The 25,448-nt window shown below is 36.8% G+C and overlaps 1 protein-coding gene across 2 annotated transcripts in view; it reads right to left on the reverse strand.

The window, feature by feature from the left end:
- Positions 1-4,469: 4,469 nt before the first annotated feature.
- Positions 4,470-25,448, reverse strand: part of MTDH (metadherin) — a 33,952-nt gene continuing 12,973 nt past the window's right edge. Inside the window, exons 6-13 of one of the 2 annotated variants that reach the window (XM_036405301.2) lie at positions 22,805-23,056; positions 20,116-20,202; positions 18,201-18,299; positions 16,003-16,127; positions 15,333-15,452; positions 12,860-12,979; positions 8,893-9,049; positions 4,470-7,299 (exon numbers count right to left, since the gene is read on the reverse strand). In XM_036405301.2, the coding sequence (XP_036261194.1) occupies positions 7,229-7,299; positions 8,893-9,049; positions 12,860-12,979; positions 15,333-15,452; positions 16,003-16,127; positions 18,201-18,299; positions 20,116-20,202; positions 22,805-23,056 (1,031 nt within the window). In that variant the 3' untranslated portion in view covers positions 4,470-7,228. The remainder of the gene's footprint in view (positions 7,300-8,892; positions 9,050-12,859; positions 12,980-15,332; positions 15,453-16,002; positions 16,128-18,200; positions 18,300-20,115; positions 20,203-22,804; positions 23,057-25,448) is intronic. The other variant, XM_036405307.2, reaches the window with a different exon arrangement.

Raw genomic sequence — 25,448 nt, forward strand, 5'->3', positions numbered from 1 at the left:
AGGGCAGGGTTAGGCTGAGCTGGCATTGCTGCTGCTGGGTGCTGGCCACTGCTCTGCAAGAGCCACCATGCAATCTCAGATTTGGTATTTCTTGAAGTGGCTACTCAGACCATGCAGGCAAGAGTTCAGGGAGAAAGAGTTTAACCTGAAAAAGTTTCAAAGCAATTGAAAGACTCCAACTTTGCATCCAGGCTAAAGGGCAGTGCAACTAAGGCACAAAACTGGAACAACATACTTCAAAAGTCAAATGAAAGATGATGCTGGCACAGCAGGGTTACTTGTAACAGATGACTTGAAACAGGCACCTGAGGCAGCTGCCCTGTCCTAAGCCGCCCCTGACAAAACTCAGTTGGGCTGAGACTACAGGCTTTTTTATCACTGAATTTATAGACTTTATTCCCCTTCACACTATCACTGATGGATTACATTCTTCTGTGATTCAGAAGCCATATGGTAGTGGTTATGAAAAGGATACTGTTTAACACTGCAGCAACCTAAAGAAGTAGAGTCTTTAAAGAACACATGGACCTGACAAAGTCTCAAACTTCTGGAGAAAATCACCCTGGTAACTGCAGAATTTGATTGATAGAAATACAATTCTTGAGATGCATTTTATGTATACCATAGGAAAAAACCCAAACCACTTATGGTAGCAGTGATGTAGCATTTTATTGTAGTCTGTTTTCTGTTCATAATTTTACTGCATTCAAACAATAAAGTATCTGACCAGCTTACCAGCTTTATGGCATTTGGTGGTGCCATTGTTTTTTGTTTGTTTGTTTGTTTGTTTTAAAGTACAGTACAAGGATCATCTGATCAAATCTTTGTTGGCAAAAGCACATTTGAGACAAGATGGTCCAGCAATCTATTCATCTGGATCTCAAAAGTCCCCAGTGCTGGGGAAATCCACAACTTCCCTGGGGAGATTATTCCAAAGGCTGATTGCTCTCTTTGTGAAAAAAATTCCCCATGTGTCCAATTGGAACTTCCTCAGGAATAACTTGTACCCATTATCCCACGTGTCTTTTCCACGTGGCTTCTTGTAAAAAGGGAGTCTCTATTTATTCGTTAAGTAGTGGAACATTGTGATAAGGTCTCCCCTAAGCCTTCCTTTTTCAAGGCTGAACAAATCCAGTTCTCTCAGCCTTTTCCCCTGTCACAGGCTTCCCAGTTTGTGGCTCTTCTCTGGACCCTCTCCAGCCTGTCACATCTTTTCTGCACAGCAGGGACCAAAACTGAGCACAGTATTCCAGTGTGTCCTGGTGAGCTCTGCGCAGAGTGGGACAATGACTTCTGGATCTCTGCTGGTGATGCCCTTGTGGATGCAGCCCAGCACCCCGTTGCCTCTCTGTGCCAGCACAGCACTGTTTGCTCATGCTGATCTGATTGTCCACCTGGATCCCCAGATCCCTTTCCACAGAGATGTTCCCCAGCTGGGTGGATGCCAGCCCTATGGTGCTGCACACCTGGGTTATGTTTTCCCAGGTGTAAGACCTGAGAGTTGCCCTTGCTGGACTTCATCAGATTCTTGTTGGCCACTCTCCAGCCTATCCAAATCTTCCTGCAGGGTGGCTCTCTCTTCCAAAGCATCCACTTTCCCACTCAGTTTGGTGTTGCTGGGAAACTTCATCGTGGTGCACTTGATCCCATCTTCCCAATCACTTTCTGAGGATATTAAACAGAGTTGGGCCTGACATCAGTCCTGGGGGACCCCACTTGTGCCATGCTGCCCATTTGAGGAGGAGCCATTGGCCAGCACCCTCTGGGTGCTGCCTCTCAGCCAGTTCCCACCACCACATGGAGCACTCATCCACACCACAGCCCATCTGCTTTTGCAGAGGGAGGCTGTGGGAAACCACGCTGAAAGCCTAGGAGAAATCCAGGAGGCAATGTCCACCCAGCCCACACCAACCAAGCAGCTTACTTTGTCACAGAGGGGGAGCAGGTTTGTCAAGCTCAGTTTGCCCTTAGTCAATCTATGCTGGCTTTCCCCAATCCTGTGCCTCATGTGACTTATGGAACAAAACCTTCTGGTAGCTATCATAATTTTCCCAGGGACTGAATCAAGATTGATGGGCCTAAAATTCCCTAGATCCTCCTTTAAGCCTTTCTCGTGGATGGGGGTACATTAGCCTTTTTCAGTCTTCTGCCATACCCTCAAGTCCACATCATCCCAAGATGATGGAGAGCAGCCTTGCAATGTCAGCTCCTGTAATAGCTCACGCCCACTGCTGGCTCTGTGTTTGTGCAGCCTGGATTTTTGGTCCCAAGGCCAGGGGCCCAGCAGTGCTGGTGCAGACAGAGGTGAAGGAACTGTTGAGAGCCTCAGCCTATTCAGCGTTACCAGTGACTAATTCTCCTGTCCTCGTTATCAGCAGGACAGTAGTTGCCTTCTGTTTCTGCTTGCCGTTTTTATACCCAAAGAACCCATTCTTGTATTTTTTGACATCTTGGCCAAATTCAATTGGAGCTGAGCTTTTTCTTTTCTAACTCTATCTTTGCACACCCTGGCAATGTCCACATAGTTCTCAATAGGTATGGATCCATATTTCCATCTCTGGTATACTTTGCTTTTGAGTAGACTCAGAACCTCACAGTTGAAGCCAGGGGGGCTTTTGCTCCTGCTACATCCCTTATCTTTAAAGGGGTTTAACTGTTTTTGTGCTTTCAGAAAAAAAAGAGCATTCTTAAGAAAGTCACAGCAATCATTAGCTTCTTTACTCTCCAGGGAAGCTTTTCCTGGAATCTGTCCCTTTTTGAAAAAAATTAACACCACAGTGATTTCAGACATGGCTGCAGGTTATTTTCCACATTCACTAGCTGCCTCTGTGAACAGGTGAAAATGCAAGGTAACTGATCTTCCACAGGGTCTTTGAAGACTTCTGAGAGCAGAAGCAAAGCTTGCACCTGTCCTTACACATATGCCCAGCCCCTCAGCAGCAGAGGAACAGCAGTTGATGCAGCTCCTACTCTTTTGGCTAACTGGCTACAGCTCAGGAAGGCACTGCTCTCCTGGGTCCCAAGCCTCTTCAAAAGACACATTAAAGCCTGGCTATCTGAGAGCAAGTCCAAGTTACAGAATCACATCAGAGAGGAATTCTCTCCCGTCTGGAGCTTTGTTTGCAGACATAGCTCTAGGCATGACTTTATTTGTTAGCTACATAGGTAAGGCTGGCCAAGGAAATATGAAAAACTGTGGCAGCCCTTGTTAGAACAGCCTCTGAAAAAACCCACCTCAGTAACAACATATTTGGTTTATACTTCACCAGGTATTTGAAATAAGGAATCCCTTGAAATCAGTCTATTGAACAGCTAAGTGGAAATACTGTTAGTACAGAACTTGCTATCTGTGAAGAAACAGGGAACCACCTCATACCTAGTCAGTTTTGAGCCCATTGTGGCAATCTGGTTCTGAGTGATCCATGGCTTACCCTCTGCCATGGACTGAATTAAAAATACTAAGCCAAGTTAAGGGAACACTTAATGCTACAAATAAGACAGCAAATGTGTTTTATAGTTGCAGATGTTCCTAAGCATGTTTTTTTAAAGAGTATTGTATGAATTCCTGAAACTATGAGTTTCATGTTAAGGGTTTTAAATGCACTTTTCAGAATACACCTCAATTAAAGACATCACAGTTTCAGTTAAAAAACCAATTTTCAGTGAACCAGAAACCTTCAGCTTGGTACAAATAGCCAGAAATGAGAAGAGCAGAAGTTCAAGAGTCTCCTCAATGAAGGACCCACTATGGAAATCAGACAAGTTTTGTAATGCAACTAAGTTTCAACAGGAACAATCCATGAATCATTAATAACATGATACAGAACACAATCAACAATAATTCCCACCCCCTACCCATGAAGAAACAAAAATCATCCCACCTTGCTCCCAACATCCATCCCAACTAACAGCAGTTCTGTTAGTCCTGCAGTGAGCAAAATCCATTGTGTTGCCACATTACTTTCAAGTTAAGACTTAACAGTCACACAGCCCTTCCTGCTCCTTCTTCCCCAAATTCATTTGGCTGATACTCCTTGTTTTTTAATGAAATAATTCACTCAGAATTTTAACAGTAAAGTATTTTTAGCAGAGTATTTTAAGAAGCAATTAAAAATTTCAGGCTTTCTCCTGCTGTCTCCTTCCAGTTACAGCAGAACAATGAAGAAATCTTTTAGTACTGGCCTGAAAAATCAGAACTGCTCATTTTTACTCAGTGGTCACCAGGAGGAGACTGGCAGGTACAAGAGTCTGTGAGGGACCTGCAATTTTTAACAACTGAAATCTTGACTGGCAACCTAGTTGAGTTAAAAGGCACAACAAGTAACAGATGAAGTCTGCTTAAACCATGTACTCTGATGTCTGCACTTTTCAAAAGCCTTATTCACAGGATAATCCCATGGCTAGAAACTATTAATAGGGCAGTTTCAAATGAGATACAATTCAGTTACAACACAACAGTACTAGCAATATTTCTATAAATTTTTGAAATGCTTTTAATATGTACATTCTTTCTTAGTAAATATTAAAGTAGTGCTTTTCACTTGCACTTTTTTCTTTAGACTTCTAAAAGGGTATCAGAAATACAGTTTTCACCCCCCTCCAAACCAATGCACAGTTACCTTTGTAACAAGCACATATGAATTCTGTACACCTTCCCCTCCCCACAAAGGAAATAAAAATATGCCATGGCTATCCAATTACACATCATCACAAGCTTAAATTACACATACAAATAATTCCAGAGTATTTAGAAAAAAACAACATATTGGATTTATGAAACCATTCCATGCATTCAACGATAACAGAAAAAAAACCAAGGGAAAAAAAAAAGTTTCTTTAAAATGGTGTTTTTTTGCTCTATCCAAGTACCAAAGTCTGGATTCAGTGTATCATTAAGACTAACCACTGCTTGAATCATAGAAACATGACAGTACATAGATAACCAAGTTTCTATTTATAGACAATATGATATAGAGTTACTACCTCTCCAATGAATGTCAAATAAAGCAAGTTTCGCTTTCTAAGACATTGAAACTGCATATTAAGAAAACAGTAAGAGGTGCTGCTAAATAGGTCACAACATTTTGAAAGGAAGGCTATATATTTATATGACCCTGCTTAGCAGCAGCAGTTAGTTAGCAGGGTTCCTATGTTTTAGCTAGTTTGTTTCTTTTCCAGGATGACAAGCTATTTGACTAACCCAGAAATATCACAGATTTTATTTTCAAGAGAAAAAAAAGAATTTATGCAGTGAAAGTCCTTGGGGGCAGTCTCTTTCATTACATAAAATCTTTGTATTTTCTATAAGAGGCTCATAGCATAACATATAGATTGGAAACAGATTTCAGACATACATTAAAAACCCGAATTCAAAGGGTATTTTTTAACCTTTACTATGAAGTCAAGTAAAATTATAATATTATTTACATGCAAAGGACTCTGCATGATTTCATAATATCCTATTTTTCATGTTTACCTTAAGATACTCCTTGAAAAGCTGTACTTCGGTTCTAAATTTATTTCACACAAATAGTGACAAATATCACTCATAACATTATTCCCTCCCAGTAAATAAATCAATACCATCAATTTGCTCGATTTATTTTAACAGATCAATTTAGAGTGTCATGTTCCTGACATACAGGAGTTAATACCTGTGCAAGTTAGTATCCATTTATTAGGAAAGCTCTCCACTAGCAGGTGCATTTTCAGTACAATTAAACCCAGCTTGCTGCATTGTCTGCTCTTGCCTTGCAATACTGTCAAACTGCAGTTGAGTACAGTAAGAGCACAAGACTGTTGATCAGTACCACATGTTACAGCTGTTAACAATTCTATTTGTGCCACAAAACCAGAAGTCAATCATTTGAAAAGAATCCTGACTCTTTAACTGAACTTACCAGGTGATGTTAAATACCATCCTTAGCAAACCAAATTTTGTAAAGGCTATTTACAGTGTACATGGCTGAGCATGTACCTTACAGACACAAACACATCTCCACTTTAATACCACCTCATTACAGTGCCTGAAAATGACAACACATCTTCAATGCCATTTAATTAACAGTTTCAAGCGGGAAATGGTCTTTATTTTACAACTGCTTTACTTGCATAATTTTTTTTTTTATATAAAAACACTAACTCCTGTCCAGAAGTCTAGACACATTCTACATACTACAGGTTAAGGCAGTAAAAAAATGTGTTCCTGATAACTGTTTTTGACAATGTCAATTAAAGCTGTCTGAAGCTACTCCAGTTCTCCAACAGATCTTTGAAATCCAAATAATTTGTGAGTGAAAAATTCACTTTGATTTCTTCAGAGTTTTAGTAATATAGACAACAGAATTGGGTGTGGTAAGTCAACAAATGTTAGGAGAAGGAAAAGTTTGATTTCAGTTCATTTCATGGGTTTAGAAGTTGAGAGAATAGTTTTTAGATGGGATCCTGAATCAACCAAGAACTGTAGGGAATGAAAAAGATAACCAATTTTATGCACATTACTGCATTCTTAAAAATATACTGTTATCTTCAATAATTCAAGTAAGGTAATAGACATTATAAAAAATAACTTCATGAACCATACTCAAGTTTCAAATCACATTCTCAAACTTTTAACCCAAAGCAGTTTTATTGTGTTAACTTCATATAATAAACCATGAAGGTCTGACTGTACAAATGGTTAATGATTTGCTCTTGAGATTCCTGTGATAGCTAGCAGACTTGCTAACCAACTTACTGTAGAGATATGGCAGATTATGTATTGAATCAAAGCACTTTGATTTAGGCATGAAACTCAAATCGTTGACATTCTGTGCTTCTAATGCACCACTCATAAGAGAGGCAAGAAACACCCATTATTGTACAGACAATTATTTTTACAGAAAACCCTTCTTTGAAATTAATCTTTTATCCGCAGCGGTAGATGAGAGTATAATCTGTTGTAAACAGGGCACTGTGTTGTAAAACCAGTTTTTTTTAAATTAAGATCTCTCTCCAAAAGTTGGAAAAACAGACTCTTCAGAATGTCTTTCAAATGTAGCATGTTCTGTTTGCTATATCATAAAGTTACTTTCATTTGATTCCTTTTTAAAGATGTTTGTGTTCACAGCAGTTCTGTTTTTAAAAATTGTTTGAAATTTATATAAAATTCTGTACATGTTCACAAATTATTGCATAAACAGCATAATCTTCATGATAATATTCAGCAACACATGTCCATCTTAGAAGTTCATGTTTCCCTTCTTGCTTTTTTCTTCTTTTTAACTTGTTTGGGAGATTCCCAGCTTTCTTCAGACTTTGCTAAAAAACAAAACATAATTATAGTGTTAACCCTGAGAACATTTACACAGAATTGGCTTTTAAAATCCTGGATAATACACACTGTATTATTAGGAAGTGATTCAGATTAATCAACTAGATGTTTTATTCACCTGCTTCAAATGAAAATAATTTCATTTGAAATGCATCTAACACAATATTTGCCAATTTCATCCTACTTTTTAATCCCACAAATACTTAAAGAGTGATAAATGTCAAAGGCCATTCATTTTGCAAATGTATTACTTACAGTAGAGTCATTGTTATTTTCTGGCCTAGAAAATAATGTACACAATTGACATTAAATGCTCACTCTTACCAGATTACACTGCTCTTAACCACTACATCTGAGTTTTTAAAATTATTGAACTATGTAAAGATGTGATTACATGGAATCCATAATCTAGTAAAGAAGCACTACATTCTTAATAAAACAGACCGCCTTAAAACATGCTGGCTGCCAAAAGTGTTAAAAAACATTAAGTATTGTACATACTGAACCTAAGAGATGTTCTTTCAATTGCTGAAACACGAATCAATCGCAAAAGATTTCATATTTTAGAACCAGAACAAAAAGTTCTAAGTTGATACACTGACTTGAAATATTCCATTGTTTCATGTGTTCAAAGCCAAGAAGCCAATTAATGCAGCTGAATGAGATTTTGTAATTATAAAGTCATCATGTTTCTTCTGAAGTCATTAAAACCTCATTTAGTACTTCAACACTTAGCCAGCAACTTACTATAGATTGTCACTACTTATTAATTTTATTAAAGAATCTGAATCAAAACATCTTTTTTTTTTCCCAAGCAATACCTTTCACATCCTCACTTCCCTTCTAAATTTCCTGTTTTACTGTGTGAGTGCTTCAAATGCTTTTGACTGCGAACACTCCTGTCAAGTACAACAGAGGGTACATTCGACATTCCTAGGCACAGCATATTTTCAAAAATCAATATACCTGCAGCAATTTAGCCAGATCTATGTGCTGTTAGACTCCAAAAAAAAAACCTCCACCCAATATCTTTCTACTCCCAAATAACCAACTGCTTCCCTCTATGATTACATGGAAGCATACGGAAAAGATGCTAATGAGCTAAATTGAGAAATCAAAGACCTCAGTAGGCTGAAAATTGAATTATTTGTATTTTTTCCCAAATTTCTGGTAGCTAAATATTCTGTCAACTGCAATGTTAGTAACCATCTGTTCTCCACTGAAGACTTGCAAGCAGCCCTTTGAAACAATGTTGGCAGAACTCCTTAGTCACAGCACAGAGCTCCAGTCCCAGCGGTGATGAGTACATCCAAATGTCCGTTAAGGACTGGACAAGCCCAACAGACATTTTCAGTCATCCAAGCATATGAAGCCAATTTTTCATCACAATGAAAACAAAAATATCAAGGTACTGTTAACTTTAAGGAAGTAAAAAATATGGCAAGATGTATAAATAAGACACAATGATCTGATATGGCACTTTAAACTCAAAACCCCAGGGCAAAGTATTCTGACTACACTCTATGGGGAAAAAGCACATCCTAACTTCAGACAAATACACTGCACTGAGAAATACTTACTCTGTGGAGGAGGCACACTGTTTTGCTTAATATTGGGACTAGAAACATCTGTCTCTTGCAGCATCTGTGGCACTTGGGAAGCGATCTTGTCAGAATTGCTCTCTGATACAATTACAGATGGCTCAGTAGAAACAGCAAGCGAAGGAGCCTCCTCAGACTAATTGAGAAACAAAAATAAAAGTTTCCAAAAGTTTAAGTAATACAAAAGCAAACGCTCTTAAATGGTGTTATTTTGGCAGTATACTTAGCAGCTGCTGAGAAGATGGCATTGAAAAATTAAGTCAATATTAAAATCCTGAAAAATTTTAAATTGAGGTTGTAATACTATGACTGCCATCTAGTGCCAACATTTTTAATTGCATACAAGCAAAGATAACACTAATTCTTAAAATACAGTGCATGCAAAGAAAGGGAGACCAATCTATAAATCACCAAGACCCTAAAAGGATTCTAGAATATTCAACAGAGATGTGAAACAGTGACAGATATGCGAAACAGTGACAGATATGCATTTGGTTGCAAGGTAAGCAGGCAAGTTAAATAGGATCAAAGAGATAACTCAAATCCAAAACAAATCACATCTCCAGTCATTCCTATAAACTGCTCAAAACACTCTGTATGCTTAGAGAATAACAAATATTGGCAAAAGCAGTCAGCAAGTATTTCAGTGGAGCTTACTGCAGAAATAGCTGCCAAGTAAAAGGTACCTGTGGTATTTTTCAATTATCTAGTTGATTTTGAAGGTTCCCACTATGGAGACAAAACTGTACCCTAGTGTGTAGTACTTATTGTAATTAAAATTACAGCAAAACAGAAAAAAAAACCATTTTGACATTTGAATAGGAAAGTCAGAATATAAAAAACATAAGATCCCACACCAAGTCACCAAATGACAGAAGGCTTCAAAAAAGAATGTATTAGAACACAGCTTCTCGCCAAGCAATAAACCCCATACTTTAAGATGTTATTAAGAAACCATAGCTGTAGTTGTGTCACAACAGCTGAGACCTGGAACTATGAAAACCAAATACTGAAGTCTACGTCCCTGGATGCAGATGTACAGATCCTACATCATAGTCATCAGTTTTTACTGCTTCCATCACTATAATGTAAGCATCTCAAAAATTCAGTCAGAACATCCAAGAGCAAAAAAATATAAATTTATTTTTTAATTGTATCATACTAAGCAAGAAATTAAAGAGCTTTAGTTGAAAAAAACCAACACATGAATTTAAAGGATAGCAGTTCTCTGACCTTGCATGAATAGTTTGCTGTGCTCTTACACATCAACTGAAACAAGTTTTTTTAATATCTATAATTGCAGCAGTTCTCTCAATCTACTGAAAAATTAGTAATCTCAAATCTTTTTATAGATCAACCATGCTGATAAAATGAACTCCCAGCCTACAGGAATTCCAAGCTTAGCCAATTCTAATGTTGTCTAATAGTTAGCAATCATCAGTTACATAAATAAATGAACTTAACAAACTGTGATTTCTAAAACAAAAGGAGGACATAAAGCTTCTAGTGCAAGGTAATCAATTCAGGTTTGGCATCACAGTTTTGTTAGGACAGTCACACTTGACCAGCAGGTAAATCGACTCAATTAAGGTTTTAATAGCTCAGCTGCCTCAGGTTGACTAAGAAACATGTTGCAGCTTGAGTGTTACAGCATAAAGTATTACTGCAAATGTAATGCTACAAATACATAGAGCACTATCTGGAAATTTTTCCAAATAGTTCTGTCCAAATTTTGAATACAGGAAAGTGGGTAGTGATGAAGACATTAAAAAATGGGTACTACTCTTTGCTAGATATACTCTCTGCTAATTCAGAAAAGAGGCCTGAAACAACAAATAAAGCCTATTAGATGATATAAATAGTTATGTGCATAATTCTGTGATTCAATAATGAAGTAGTGACTTGTCAAACTGTTACTTCTTTTTCCAAGTATCTCTCTTCATTTAAAACTTGTGCCAGCTGATAAAGTGCAGAAGGTTTCAATGCAGCCCAATGTAGCATGGGGGCAATACCATCACCAGATACTGTGATGTGCAACACAAGGTTCAACATTCAGCTGTTTCTGATGGTTATGAGGATACACTGAATAACAACTTGTTTGTACCCAGTTTGTTTTTCCCTATATTTCATTCTTGTGTTTTGGAGCATTTGCTTAAGGCTAAACTACCTACCTACCTTGGAAACTTAAGCTATCCATTCCACACATCACTCACAGACAGTTTCTAAAACTTTTTACAACAGCCAAGTCAAACAATACTAGAAGGCATCTTTGCATGTGTGAAATTACAATGAAGCCAAATCTGATAGCCAATCTCCTTTATCAAGGAGACTTGATAAAGACTGACAGAGCATCTGCACTGTCAGACAACAATTCACAAGTTGTCCTTTATCAACTTTAGTTTCAGAGAATATTAGTAATAATTTTGTTTGTCCTTTGCCTCCATACTAAGTTTAATACAGAACATGTCTTGTTTCACAGTTACCACTTACACAGCTATACACAGACACATAGATTAACAGATTGAATTTAAGGTTCAAGAGTAACAGAAGCCCTCAAGCCTCAAAAAGGGTGTAGTGCAGGTCTACATGAGATGCTGATGCCATCAAATCACCTAGGAAGTTGGGTGTGATAATAAACAGTAAAGCACTGAGCAAAATCTACTGAAACTGGGCTTGTATTTGGTAGTGCTGACAGCTTGTGAGAAAAAAAATTAACTGCAGATATTTTTCAAATCAATTTAGATTTCTGAAGAACAGAATCTATAGTCTTCCAGGAAGCACTATTGTGCCTTTTTCTAGAAGTCAAAAACCTGCCACCTTGATGTCACAATCCAAGTTTTCGCTCTACACATTTTCAACTAAAGCCTCTAAAATAAAACAAAACCTCACACTTTCAGGAGTTTGCATATGCAAGCAGAGGTCTTTTCAAATACAGCTTCAAAAAAAAACCCACAAAACCAAACAATACACTAGTCAGGATAGAATAGGCAGCTGTTGCCAACCTTGATTAAAGGCTGAACTGATCTAATTGGTTCTGCTAAATAACTGTAGTAAAGCTCTACTTTGATAAGCCTTAAGTATGTCTGAATATGCTTTTCAAGACATTTTCAACCAAAAAAGTACTTCTGTACTTTTTATTTGTTGACTTGCAGTCCCTTGTAAAAGATTTCATTCTGATGTTTTCATTTGACTCTTAAGAACTCATTATTTTTATGAAACTAACGTTTAGCAATTAAAAATTAAATCTCAGTATTCTGATATATACTCTCTGGTACCAAACTGCCGTGTCACTAGCATCATTCACTCTTTATAGAAATTAAAATCAAAAATCAAAGCCACGAGAAATATTAAATATTTTAAACCTTCCAAGAACTGAGATGCTTTGTTGGGTAGCGGTACCTAAGAAAGCTGCTGTTAGGAGAAAGATGAAAGAGAATTTGTATTGTCTAGAATATGTTTCAACGAAGCAAACAGTTTGTGAATTGGTTCAAATAACACCTTTTCTTACTCAGCCATTAAGCTCAGTACAGCTATCAAAAATCAATTTTAGATTGCATTTAAGTCAGAATATTTTAAGTTAGTAACACTTCATTCTGTTGCAACATAACAGTAGAATATGCCACTAGTCTTCTGCTCAGATCTCTTAGTTCTTAGGTTTCTACATTTCCAAGTTTTTAACCATTGCTTGAATATTCAAACAAGAAAGTAACTTGCCAGTAAAGAAAGTCTCTACTGATTTGGAAGATACTGCTTTACAGAGTAGACATACTTTTTAAAACTCACAGCTGACCTGTCCCTAAAATTCAACTGTTCAATTCCCTTTATATTCAAAAACATACAGCCTGAAACAGTATTCCTACTGTGACCTTATCTACACAAATGAATTTGTTAAATGACTTGAGCACTTCCAAATCAAACTAACATAAATCAAATTTTGCATCCCTACCTTAGCTGGTTCACTAGTACTTATGGTCTTCAAAGAAAAAGCTCTTTCCTGCTGTGCTTGAACTTTTGAGGTATCCGCCTGAAATTGCTCTCCAGCTTCTCTATCCAGTTCTTCAGCATCCTACAAAAAGGGGAGTGGGAGGGGAAAAAAGAAGAGCCTGTGTTTGTAGTCAAGTTCTGACTCTTCTCCCCTGTCAATGAGTTTTGTTGCCATAATCAGCTTCTATAAATCAGAAAATCTATCAAAAGAATAATTGAAGTAGTGGGCTCATACTAGCCTATGCTAACACTCAAAATGTATAGAATAACATAATAAAGAAATACCCATAGAATCCAATAAAGCCCAGAAAGCAGGATGCTTCATGTATACTAGCAAAAATCCCAATCTCAGAACGAACTGCACTTCACACTCCTGTTAAATTATAAGAATGTGAAATTAAAATTAATTTACTCTACACACTTAGCAAAAGTATCACAATGACACTTGACTGCTCTTGGTTCTGTGCTTTGTTACAAGTTTTAAATGCAAGCTGCATAGTTTTCTATCCTTATTACACTTTAATATTTTAGCAACGCAGTTTATTTTACCATAATGCTTGTAAAGTAACCCTCAGTACAGAAGTTGGAAATATATCCAAAGTACCCAAGAGTCTCAACCTTTACTCCTTAAACAATCTAAAGTGGAAAGTTTTCATTTTTAATGTGGAATTACAGTAGTTACACTTGTTAGTGGCGCTAGAAGAATCCTGTGGTTGTGAAGAGGTCTGAGTTTAAACTGCAAACACTGTTCCTTCACTCATTTCCTTATGAAAATGCAGTCACAGCCTAAGTCTGATTCCTGACAGTAAGGAACATATATTGGCTTACTCCAAGCTCTTCAGCTGGCTTCTACTGCCTTAACAAACACTGAAGTCAAGAAATGAGTGTGAACATTAGAGTATAATCAATGAGAAAGATGAAGATGTTTGAATGAACGTGCTCCAACCTTAGAGGGTAAGTACACAAATTTTAAATGAGTTTGAAGTAGGACTGGCAAGTTAAATTACTAAACTGTTATAACAAGGGTAGCTTCTGTGAGCTGTTCAGTCTGCCCCTATCAAGCAAAACTCCCAACTCTACATAAAAATTTAACACAGATAAGTTCTTATCTGTAAAATGATGACTTCATAGACTGATGGACGGAAAGAAGTAACAAAATTGGAACGGTTGGAGAACAATTAGTAGAATAACAAATATGATTATGTTAATATAGAAAGTAGGACTCGACATATATAATTTAAAAGACAGCTCACAAGCAATGGGAAAAAATTCAGAATGCCCTCACTGACCTTAAGATTCATGTAGGACACTCACAAACACGTGTTAACCACAACTTATTAATCTTGACTTATACTTAAGAGTCATAGCAGAGTCCAGAATAAATTTCAATTAAAAAAAAGCTGCAGCCCTAGTGCTCCCAGACTGAATTGCTTCAGAAGAAACAAGAGAAATCAACACAAGCTACACCTCCACACAGACAACTTGAAAATAAAATTTCCTGTAACAGGAATTTAATGTTTTACAACTCTAATAAACTGACTATGTGATAACCATAAAGCTATTCCAAAGCAAGTATGACTAAAGTTTTTGCTTTTCCTCTTTAATTCAGTCTAATCTAGTCAGATTCCACTGAACATTGGTCATTCTGTAACTGTAAAGAATGTAAACAATGAATGGCTGTCACAAAAAACACAAGCAGGATGCATTCTGATCATTAGCTATTAAAAGCTTTCTCCCTCTAGGAAAGTACTTGCTTCATCTATTCAATTGCCATGTGAAGTGCAATCTGCTTTTCCTATTTTTACAAATCTGTTTCAATGCAATTCTTCAAAAGCTATTTAAGAAACACAGAAAACTCCAACCATCCTAAGTCTGAAAATATTCTTTCCCTCATTGAAATCTGACTCACAGAGTAGCTCCACCAACTGAGCTTGAAACATTGGCACTTACCATTTCTCATAAATCAAATTAAAACAGTACTTCAGAAAACCATTATATATTCTCACACAATTGTATTTGAAGACAGCTTAAGAGAAAACTTCAATTTCTTTCATTCTCCTAACTAGTTATATTCACCAAAGCATCTGTCTTTCAAAGAACATGAAGACAATTCTACCTGGAAGCATCCCTACAGTAGAGAATCCAGATTTGACAGAAAATAAGTAATTCAGGATAAATACTTTCCATGTACTTTGTGCTATTCATAAATTCAGCAAAATCACAAATTATCCCACATTCAACTTGTGAATACAACAAATTAAGGAAATACTAGTAAAATAAGAATTACTTTAACTCTTGAGAAACAATTGTAGACAATCCAATCCCATAAAGAAATTAATTTCCCAAAAATAATTTTTGTTCAAGATGCTGATAACCAAAGATAAGGCAATTTTGTGAATTCCTTGCAATTGCCTTTTAAACCATTAAGATTTTACCTGTGCAGGAGAGTTAGCGTCTTCACCCTGCTTCTTCTTTTTCTTCTTCTTTTTCTTGGATTTGCCACTTGTAGAACTCTGAAGAATTGGCTCTGCTTTTTCTCTTTCATTATCTGAAATCTTCATATGGAAACAGAAGGTATTTAGCATTTAAAATGACAATGAAACATACCTTGTATAGACTAAACATAAATCAAACAATAAGGAATATACATATACAAGTGGAAATGAACACAGTGTTATCTATCCAGTTCATTCTAGAAAGACCACATTCTTACATGCTATCTGGTAACACAGGTAGAGGAGTTGGTAATGGAAAAGGCAGCAGACCACCAGGCAATAGTGGCCCATGGAAATGCTGTTTTTCATGCTGAGAATTAAATATTGTCAAGAAATATTTATAAAAACAGATCTAAACCCTCCCAGTCTATACTGATAATGTAGTCCTTATAATTATGGCAAAACAGAAAGGTTTAAGATGGAGCTAACTGATTTTTCTCTTCTCAATAACATTCAGTGTTTTCCTTCTCTGTGTGCAGAGCAAACACAGTCGTGCTACTCTTATCAGTGTAACTGTGATGAGAGATTAGCATTACCCTTTTAGTTCCTTTAAGAAATGGCAGTGGTAAGGCCAAAGTCCTGGAGCTAAGGAGAAAATACCACCTTTTACCTTCTGAGTATCAGATCTCTCTTCACGCTGAGGAACAGAAGCAACTTTTTCTTCATCTACCCAGTTTCCCCACTCTTCTGCTGGTGCATTCCAATCAGAGCTTGGATCAGCTGAAGAAAGTCCATCTACAAAGATTAAAAGGTTTTTTGAGGAATATTGCCTTACTCTACAGGTGCTCATTTCCAGGTTATAAACCCCCTGCACGTATATCCACTTCCTGATATCAAGATATAAATAGTAATTCCCTGTCTTTCTGAAAAAACGGTCAAGACTTTATTGGTAAGTGGAGGACTTTTTAAAGTAATGAGTTTGACAGTCATTTTACAGAGCCTAATCACAGCAGCAGCTAGCTAGATGCAGTTGCTTCAAGACATTTTTCAAAACTATTTGAAGAGGAACAAATTTAAGAATTGTTATCTATCTTAAGTTGTTCTCTGCATTTTCTTTCTAGCTAGTGAAAAAATTAGGATGAACCGTAACACTGATCAATCTTGCCTTAGTAAGATTCCTTTACAAGTGATAGATCTGAAACTGTAAATCTTACTGATTCAAGTCATCTTATAACTTTGCCATTTTTAATAGTCTTTTTTTTCCTGAGACTCTTAAGTCCACACCCTATTTTGTTATTATTCATTTATAATGGAATGATAGGTTTAAAGGGTCAGTTGCATAAAAACTAAAAATATCAGAAGGGAAGAACTAAGCCTTAGACTATCTGTTTAGTAGAAAGTTGCGGCAAGCCAATTTTAAAACAGAACATGTTGTAAAAGATTGTTTTTTCATTTCACATTTATATTAACATCACAAATATTTCTTCCCCCCCAGTCTATACCAAATTGAAGAACAGGCAAATTTGGTCTGCCAACTATGGTGGCATTCGCTTTAAACAACTGAAAATAAAGTCAAAATAAAAAGAAGTAATAAATCCAATTGAATTTATTGGCAGACATGAAGCCAAAAATACATTAAGAATCTTAAGATTAGTTAGAACATTTGGAATAGTTAGAAACTTTCCTAATAAAAATATTATCTTAATGACACCTACTTCTGATGCTAAAATTTGCAAATCTGAAAAATATTACTCAACACTTTTTAGTTTACCTATTGCCCTCTCAGTAGTTGCTTAAGAAAATAATCCATTCTTAGTAATAATAAAAACTAGTAGTATTTGTACGTACAGTTAGTTTTCTTATCCTGATAAAGCAGCAGGGTGTATCTGTGTATCACTTTGGCCTAAACTTGCATTTGCCTACTTCTGTTAGTGTACTCTTAGTTGACAACTATGATAAAATTTTATTAACAGAAGCTTGAACCATAAACATTCTATGCTCAGATATGTGAATCAATTATGCTTTTGTTAAAACATAAAACTGATTACTTTCAAAGGATTAACTGAAATGTGCTTTCCTTATCCTTAAACTAGGTAAAGCACAAAAGGTAAGTAAGTTTCAAAATTATCTGGTAACAGAGCAATCATTGCCAACATTGGTGGAGTCAAGGATTGCATCAATCCACTTTTCCAGTTATTTAACTGCAATAAGTTGTTCTTAGAGAGAAGGTAACGTGCAAGGCTGCTTCTGTCAACTTCTGGAACAATTCTTCAGGCCAATGCCCAATGAGATGCACTATGCTTTCTCATAAACAGGGAGGAGAAAGTGGGGAGTAAACACCAACTATTCTACAACTCCCAAGTAATTTCAGTTATTTCTATCCTGTTTATGCTTCCTATATTTGTAAGAACTTCCTAATGTTTGCTAAATGAGAAAGCAAGTTAGATTAAATACAAGAGTCTGATGTTGCCTTAATTTTCCAGTAAGGTACAAACATGTAAAAACAAACTGACTCAAATGCTATCTACTAAATACATATTTTGCAGACTTGCAGTAGGTTTTTCTCATCACTTCCAGCAAGAGTCTTTCATTACAAAGATTTTTCTACCTTAAAATGCATGAGCTCTCTCACTTCTGAGTTTGAATATCCAAGTATTTTTCCTAAAAATTAACCATTTTCTATCAGAATTTATTAAAATACTTCTATTTAATTCCTTCAAACTGTCTATTAGCTTACAGAATTCAAGTATTACAGGTTTTTCTTCAGATACCCACCACTGTCTAATACGAGTAGCTAATATAAATAATAAATAACTACACCTTAACAGTAATTAACATTTTTTTAATGAACATTTTAGAGGAACATACTTAACCCGGACCATTCGTCATCAACAGGGGGTTGAGCATGACTTAAATCCCACTGAAAATCAGAAGTACCAGCCTGAGAAACTGATTCACTGTTGGAACCTGAAAGGGAATAAATAAAATTGTACTTGTAAGTTAGCAAGCTTCCTGAAGTTTTCTTGGGGAAGGAAGTCTAATCAAAGTAGGAAAGGAAGACAAAAGGCTCAAAGAAAAATGTCAGATTTTAAGGACTGCAGAAGACAGGAGAACTAGTAGGGTCTTGTGCATAAGGTATATTCAGAACACAAGGAAGCTGAAGAAGGAAGACAAAATAAAGTCATGAGAAGAACTCAAAAAGAAATAAGAAGGGTGAGTAAAAGCAGTCTCCTCAAACTGAAAAACACAAAGAAATTTCATGGGTAATAAAATTGTTACCCTGTATCAATAAGATCTCTTACAGGGAGAAGCTTAAAAGAAAAGATCACTAGAAAGATCTAGTTAAAGAAACCTCATTAATTACACTGCAGATCAAACAAATTATAATTATAAATTATACATTACTAAGAATCCACTTCTCATTTAAAGCACAAGTTTCACTAACATAAAAGCAGCTGGACAAACAACAGTAAGGCAAATACCAGTCATGATAACAGAAGGTGTTACACATCTAACATAACTGTTTTCAGAAAAATAAACAGCAAACAAAACAATTTCATAAAAAGTAAAACAAACAAAAACTATTTGTAAGAATTAAATAAATGAATATTTTACTTATGATGAAACTTCTGAAATTCAGTTTGAATAGAATGTGGGTCTCTATTTTACATACCCCTCTGCAAAAGATACCCAGGTGACAGAAATATAGACATGTTCTCATTTCTTTTGTGGCCACTTTGCATTACAGCATTGTTGGCTAAGGTGCATCAAAGAAAACTATTTCTCTTGAAGTTGAAATGGTGGTCATTGCAGCTGAATCTTAGCTCAGCGTACCATCCTACTTTATTAAATAAACTGTCGTAAGTTTTAGCTTAGAGACTGAACCTGGTTCCAGGTAGCTGCTTGGGATTTTTTTAATTAAAACTCTGTACAATTTAGATGCTGGACACTGAGCCTAAGTTCAACAGTTAAAAGCCTGTACACTGCAATATGAGCAAATGTAGCCTAAGTGCATAAGCACTTGGCCAGCTACTTCTGAAAAGGAAACTGCCATGCCAAGCTCATGGTGAAAGCAAGCAAGAGCAAATAACCTGACATATGATCCCCTTATTGCATAATAAATCACTGTAGGACTTATGTTAGTTGTTTAACACGCAAGATTTATTATGAAGACAGGTTTGTACACTATAGCACACAGCCCTTCCAAAAGGAAAACCCTAGAGCTTCAGCATTTCCAGTTGTCACACGGAGAAAGACTCAAGACTTCAAATCCTGCCTATGGAAGATATTTTCAGAGTAATGATTTAGTTCCTTGATGGGGAAAAACTCAATCATCTATAACAAACTCCCTCAGAGGACTGGGGTAAATGGGCTTTCCTAGAAAGAAATCTTCAGATCTCTAACTTGAGATATTGCAATGCTGAGAAACCTCTTATGCCCATTATTTAGACTTAACACACAACCAAGGCAGCTAAATAAGAAATCACAGAATCATAAAATGATTTGGGTTAGAACATACAAAGATCACCTCATTCCAACCCCCTCTAGTTCCAACCTTCTTACTAATATTCTGTGATTGATCTAGTTTTTGATTATCAATTTAATACAGTTATTTTACTGCATAATTTCAGCATAAGAAAATAGCTTTTTAAGTGTCTTCAACCTCTTTGCAGTACTATTTTCAAAGAAAAAAGAGAAAATGCATATTAGTATCACTTGGCAAACTCTATTCCACCTGGTGGAGTGGAAGAGAGTGGAAAAATCTTTTGAAAGGCACACATACCAGAAACTCCAGGAGTTAATCCAAATGAGGAGAAAGAAGTAGAATTCTGTTCAGAGGTATTAATCCTTGCATCCACATTCCAAGCAGCTGTGGGGAAGGGGAGGAAAAAAGAAAAAAAGAGCATCATGCAGTGCTGGCAATGTTGAAAATGTAGCTATTTAATTAAGAATTGGATCAGAAAAACACCGGCTAGTCCAGCCATGATGACATTTCACATAACTGAGGACATTAATTACTGCTGATAGAGTTGTGACTTTATGAACAAACAGCTTGAAACAATTTTCAAGCTTCCCAAGGCCATCTTCCCTTTACAGCTTTTTCTATATATAAGCTTCTCACAAAAGAGAAGTCAATTGTTTTTTGAGCCCCATACTATTATTCCTCCCATTACTGCAATCACTTAAGTTTTGAAAAGTACATGTAGATGGAACACAGCTACAGAACACAGACTATATTATATGTTAAAGAAGGGAATAAAATTCAGAACAATTTTTGATGAATGGGAGATACTGCTTAAAAATGAAGACATACTAGACTGTTACATTTGCAAGGCAGAAAATAAGCAGAAATAGCCAGTAAAAACTACTAGTGGCTTTTATTTAGAATTATATTTACTTAATTGGGGGAGAAGGGGGTTAAAAACCAGAGAGGTATTCCAGATGTTGTCCAAAAAGTAGACAGTCACTAACCCCCAATTTACTGACTCCTGTGATAATGCACCCCAGCATACTGTTTGTGTCCTTTGCTACTAGGATCTACAGGTGGCTCACATCCATCTTGGTGCACACCAAGACCCCTTATCCACAAAGCTGCAATCCAGACAGTCAATATCCAGCCAGGGTTGCTTCCAACCAGATTCAGCACTTGACTCACTGAACTCCTTGGGTTCCTGTTGGCCCATTGCTCCCATCAGGTTCAGGTCCTTCTGGAAGGGATCCCTGACCTGGACTGTTTCAACTGATTCCTGCCCCCGCATTTAAGTCTGATATAATCTGGAAACTGGATGTCAATGACATGGTTGCCTCCTCCAGGTCACTTATAAAGATGATAAACAGGACAGTTCTAAGCACAGCCCTGTGACATCCCCCTTGTCCAGTCTCCATTACCTTGGGCCTGATCAGTTTTACACCTGTTCTAGTTTGGATACAACAACACTGTGAGAGACAGTGTTGAAAACATTAGTCAAGTCATCATGAAAGCCTTTCACAGCTCTCCTTCACCCACAAAATGATTCATTTTACCAAAAGCAAATCAGCTTGGTAGATATGATGTATCCTCAGTAACAACACCAACAAAAAGTTGGTAAGTCACTACAAACTGCTTTATTAGGATACACAGCAGAACACATCGAGCCAGAACATGAAGAAAGCCCTTCACTTCTACTTGGCAATGGTAAAGCTTCCAAGGGTATATCAGACCTAGCCTCAGGAACTTCATTTCAAAATATGCCAGAGAAATAAAAGAAGGTCTAGACTTCTGCAGATTATGGCTGGGGTAGGGCTGTGTTTTGGATTTGCGCTGAAAACAGGGTTGGTAATACAGGGATGTTGCTGAGCAGTGCTCACACAGAGTCAAGGCATTTTCCACTTCTTGTATTGCTGGCAGCAAGGCAGCTGGAGCTTCTCTTCCCAACAAGAAGCTGGAAGAGACACAGCCCAAACAAGTGACCCCAGCTGGCCAAAGGAATATTCCCCACAATGTGGCACCATGCTCAGTATAGAAAGGGGGGGAAGAAGGAGGAAAGGAAGGACATTTGGAGTTATGGTGTTTGTCTTCACAAGTCACTGTTACATGTGATGAAGTGCTGCTCTCCTGGAGATGGCGGAACACCCACCAGCCCATGGGAAGTAGAGAATTATTTTCTTGCTTTGTTTGCATGAACAGGTTTTGCTTTCCCTATTAAACTCTCCTTATGTCAATCCTGGAGTTTTCCAGCTTTTCTCCTCCCAATGTCTCCCCTGCTGGTGAGACAGTGAGTGAGCAGCTGGATGGGGCTTGCCTGCTGGCTGGGGTTAAGACTCCACAAGTCTGAAGTAACACTGATGACTACAAAGCAACACTGCTTTCTAGAAGAGATGAGGATACTTAGACTGAACAGTGGAAAGGGCCATGTTACAGCATTTACTAATAACTTGATGACTGTTGCCCAGAGAGAAATCAAGAAATCTCCATTATTACTGTGGACAGCACAAGAAAAAAGGCAGAAAACTGTACTGAGCACTAAAAAACCCAGTTTCTAATGAGAAAAACAGTGTAACACTAAGTGTCACAAGAGTTAAACAATGTTTATGCCTGGGGCCTTAAAAAAACACCTGCCAATATCAGACACAATTGATTTCATCATGCTGGATCAACAGAATAGACTTACAACCTATTATTTAAAATAATTTACGCTTCAAAATGGCTTAGTAATCATCTCCAGAACTTTATGAAAGTGATATACAACATAGTATTCCTTCACAGAAATAATTTTATGTCAGATAAACTCAAAAAACCCAATTTAACTGTACACAGAAACATAGATGCTAAGCCATCAGCACTTGCAGTAAACAGAAATTGTTCTGTTAACATTTCACTAGACCACATCAAGATTTTTTAAATATATAAACATAAAAATATTTCAGAGACTACTAAAAAATACATTTATGAAAAATTGCTTACATGAAGCAAGTTCTTGGAAATAGCTTACCAATAGGAGTGAACAAAGAACGCTCTTTCCAGGGCCTGCCTACCAGGCTTACTCCCCAGTCCTTTCCATTTCCATTAGCATCTCCAGTGTCTTGGCCCCACGCCAATGTCTCAGTCTTCCTCTTCCCAGCTGCAGTTGAAGGAACAGATGTCCATTTCTCCTCCCCTACACCAATCTGTGAGGAGATTTTTACAGGCTTCTCATTCCAGCTTCCTCCATTTACTGTATGGCTTTCACTCAATCCTGGAGAAACTTAAATACAACAATGACAAAAGGATTATTTAAAATAACAAGTGGATGAAGAATTAAAATATCACTTATATGCACATTCACTTAATAAAAAACCCCCAAATGAACGGCAGCTTTGCTACACCAGTGTGATACAGACAGGGCTGCTGCTCTGTCTCAGCTGATTTTCCAGTTCAGATGATATGCACCATCTGTCTACTAACTTGAAGAGGGAGGAAAAAGCAGCACCAACTGCACTCTCTTTCCTCATCCCTTTCTTTACAGGGCTTGAATCCAGTGTTGGTGAACCAGTGTCTCTAGATTAGAAAAAGGGTGGGGAGGGTGCTTTCAACACTGTCAGCTAATTTCTCTTAGACAGTATGGGGATGACTTACTTGTGGAAAAACCCACACACTAAATGGAGAGTATTTCCTGTTTCATAACTGCATGCAGCAGTTCTCCAAGCAGCATGTAGACAAAATTACCAAGTATTAGAAAATACTTCCTAAACACTACAAAGGATTTACAAAGAGCATAGATATCATACTGACCATAGAGTCCCTCACAGTGAGAGATAGAAATCATAGTAACACTCAATTTGTAAGTAACATATTTTATGTTTCACTAAGGTAAAAGACCACAACACTGCAAGAATCTCTGTTATGTGTTACCCTCATGAGAAATTACTATCCACTGCAAGTTTAATGTATTCTTTGAGAAGTCAGCAGTAAACTGAGACAAAGATCATAATAGAAGTTTTTAAAATTTATGTCCCTATTAAATATAAGGGCTAGTGCATCCAGCCTCCCTTACTATATATCACAAACCTTTCTCTTTTTATATAAATCCCCTCTTTTTATATATGCAGTGGAAAAACCAGAAAAACTGTTCTTTCTCAAGCAATTAAGAAATATTTGCATATTACAAGTGTAACACTTAAACAGTAAGCCAAACCCTTATGCACAAGTCAGTATCATATGCCAACAAAAAATACAGACCAAACATTTTATCTGTCAAATGAACTTGTAACTCAGGCAGCATCAACATGCCCAATTCAAGCTGGCCTCACTGACATAGAATGACTTAGGTGAGATATGCCTAGATTTTCTCAGACAAATCAATTCCAAACACAGACATCTGTAAGGTCACCATTGCTGTACAAAAACCACTGCCCATTGTCTACAGCACTAGCATTGCTCCTGTGAGTCAACATCCTCCTAGCATAATATGAAATCTTAGGGAAAGGCAACAAAAGAATACTGAAGAGACAGAAACCAAACTGCAGTTGCTAGAAAAACCTTTTTGCAACTTTGCAAAAAAGCAGCTGAGGTCCTGAAGAAGGAGGTTGATTCTTCTCTGTTTTACTCTTTTTTTTCCTCTTTATTATAGTTGTCTTTTGTCAAAAACTTCAAATTCTAAATTACCAGCCAGTTCTCACTGAATCACAGAAAACTGAAGATTGAAAAGGATCTCTCAGTCACCTAGTCCCACCTTTTGTTCAATGCACAGCTAACTTCAAAATTATACTACATTATTGAAGTTCTGGAAACCATAAAGGCTGATTGTCCAGAGATGCTTTGAACTATCTCATGAAAAGCTTTTTTCCCCATGACCTTCCCCTTACTGAAACTTGGTTATTTTCTCCTGTCCTCCCATTAGGCATCTCTGAAGAATACAGCACACTCCTTCTGTGCCATGGTATAGGAAGTTCGTGTGTGAAGTAAAAGCTCTCAAAAACAAGCAGAAAGGGATTCACTTTCTGCATCTGAGTGCTGTTAGTAACTCATTTTTGACTTGCTTATTTATACTAGTTATTTTTGATTAAAGCAACTCAGCTAATGTTGGCTATATGTAAGTAACAACCATCTTGATTTCATATTGTCAAACTAATTCATTTCAAGTATTATTATAGCAGCATCTGTTATTAGAAAACTGTTAAGATTTACTAGTCAAATATTTTAAGTTTTGTGTATGATATACGTCAAGTATGTTCTTTTTATAAACATGTATTTAAGTAAGAACTTTCAAAATGAATGTATTTATGCATCTCAAAGGAGAATGTAAAGAACTGAGTAACTTGTATATTCAACCTGAAACAAGTGTAAACAATAATCAGGACTTGTGAGCTCTCTGCAGTTATCTATACCAGGGTTTCTTTGACAAAATAGTTCATTAACACAAATAAGTAAAGCTAGCATAAAGAATTTTTCAGCAGAGCTTAAAAATAAACGTTATTGTTCTGTACATAAAGATTTTTATAATAGGTAATCTACCTGAAAATTCAAAATACTGAATTGTATTTCTACATGTAACAGAGACTGTTTTCAACTCTGTTAAGAAATAACTGGAATTTAGAAGTATAATATTTGCATAGCTAAAAGAGCCAGATGTACAGTAACGTTCCAGGTTAGTAACT

This window comes from Molothrus ater, chromosome 1 (genome assembly GCF_012460135.2).
Source record: "Molothrus ater isolate BHLD 08-10-18 breed brown headed cowbird chromosome 1, BPBGC_Mater_1.1, whole genome shotgun sequence".
NCBI lineage: Eukaryota > Metazoa > Chordata > Aves > Passeriformes > Icteridae > Molothrus > Molothrus ater.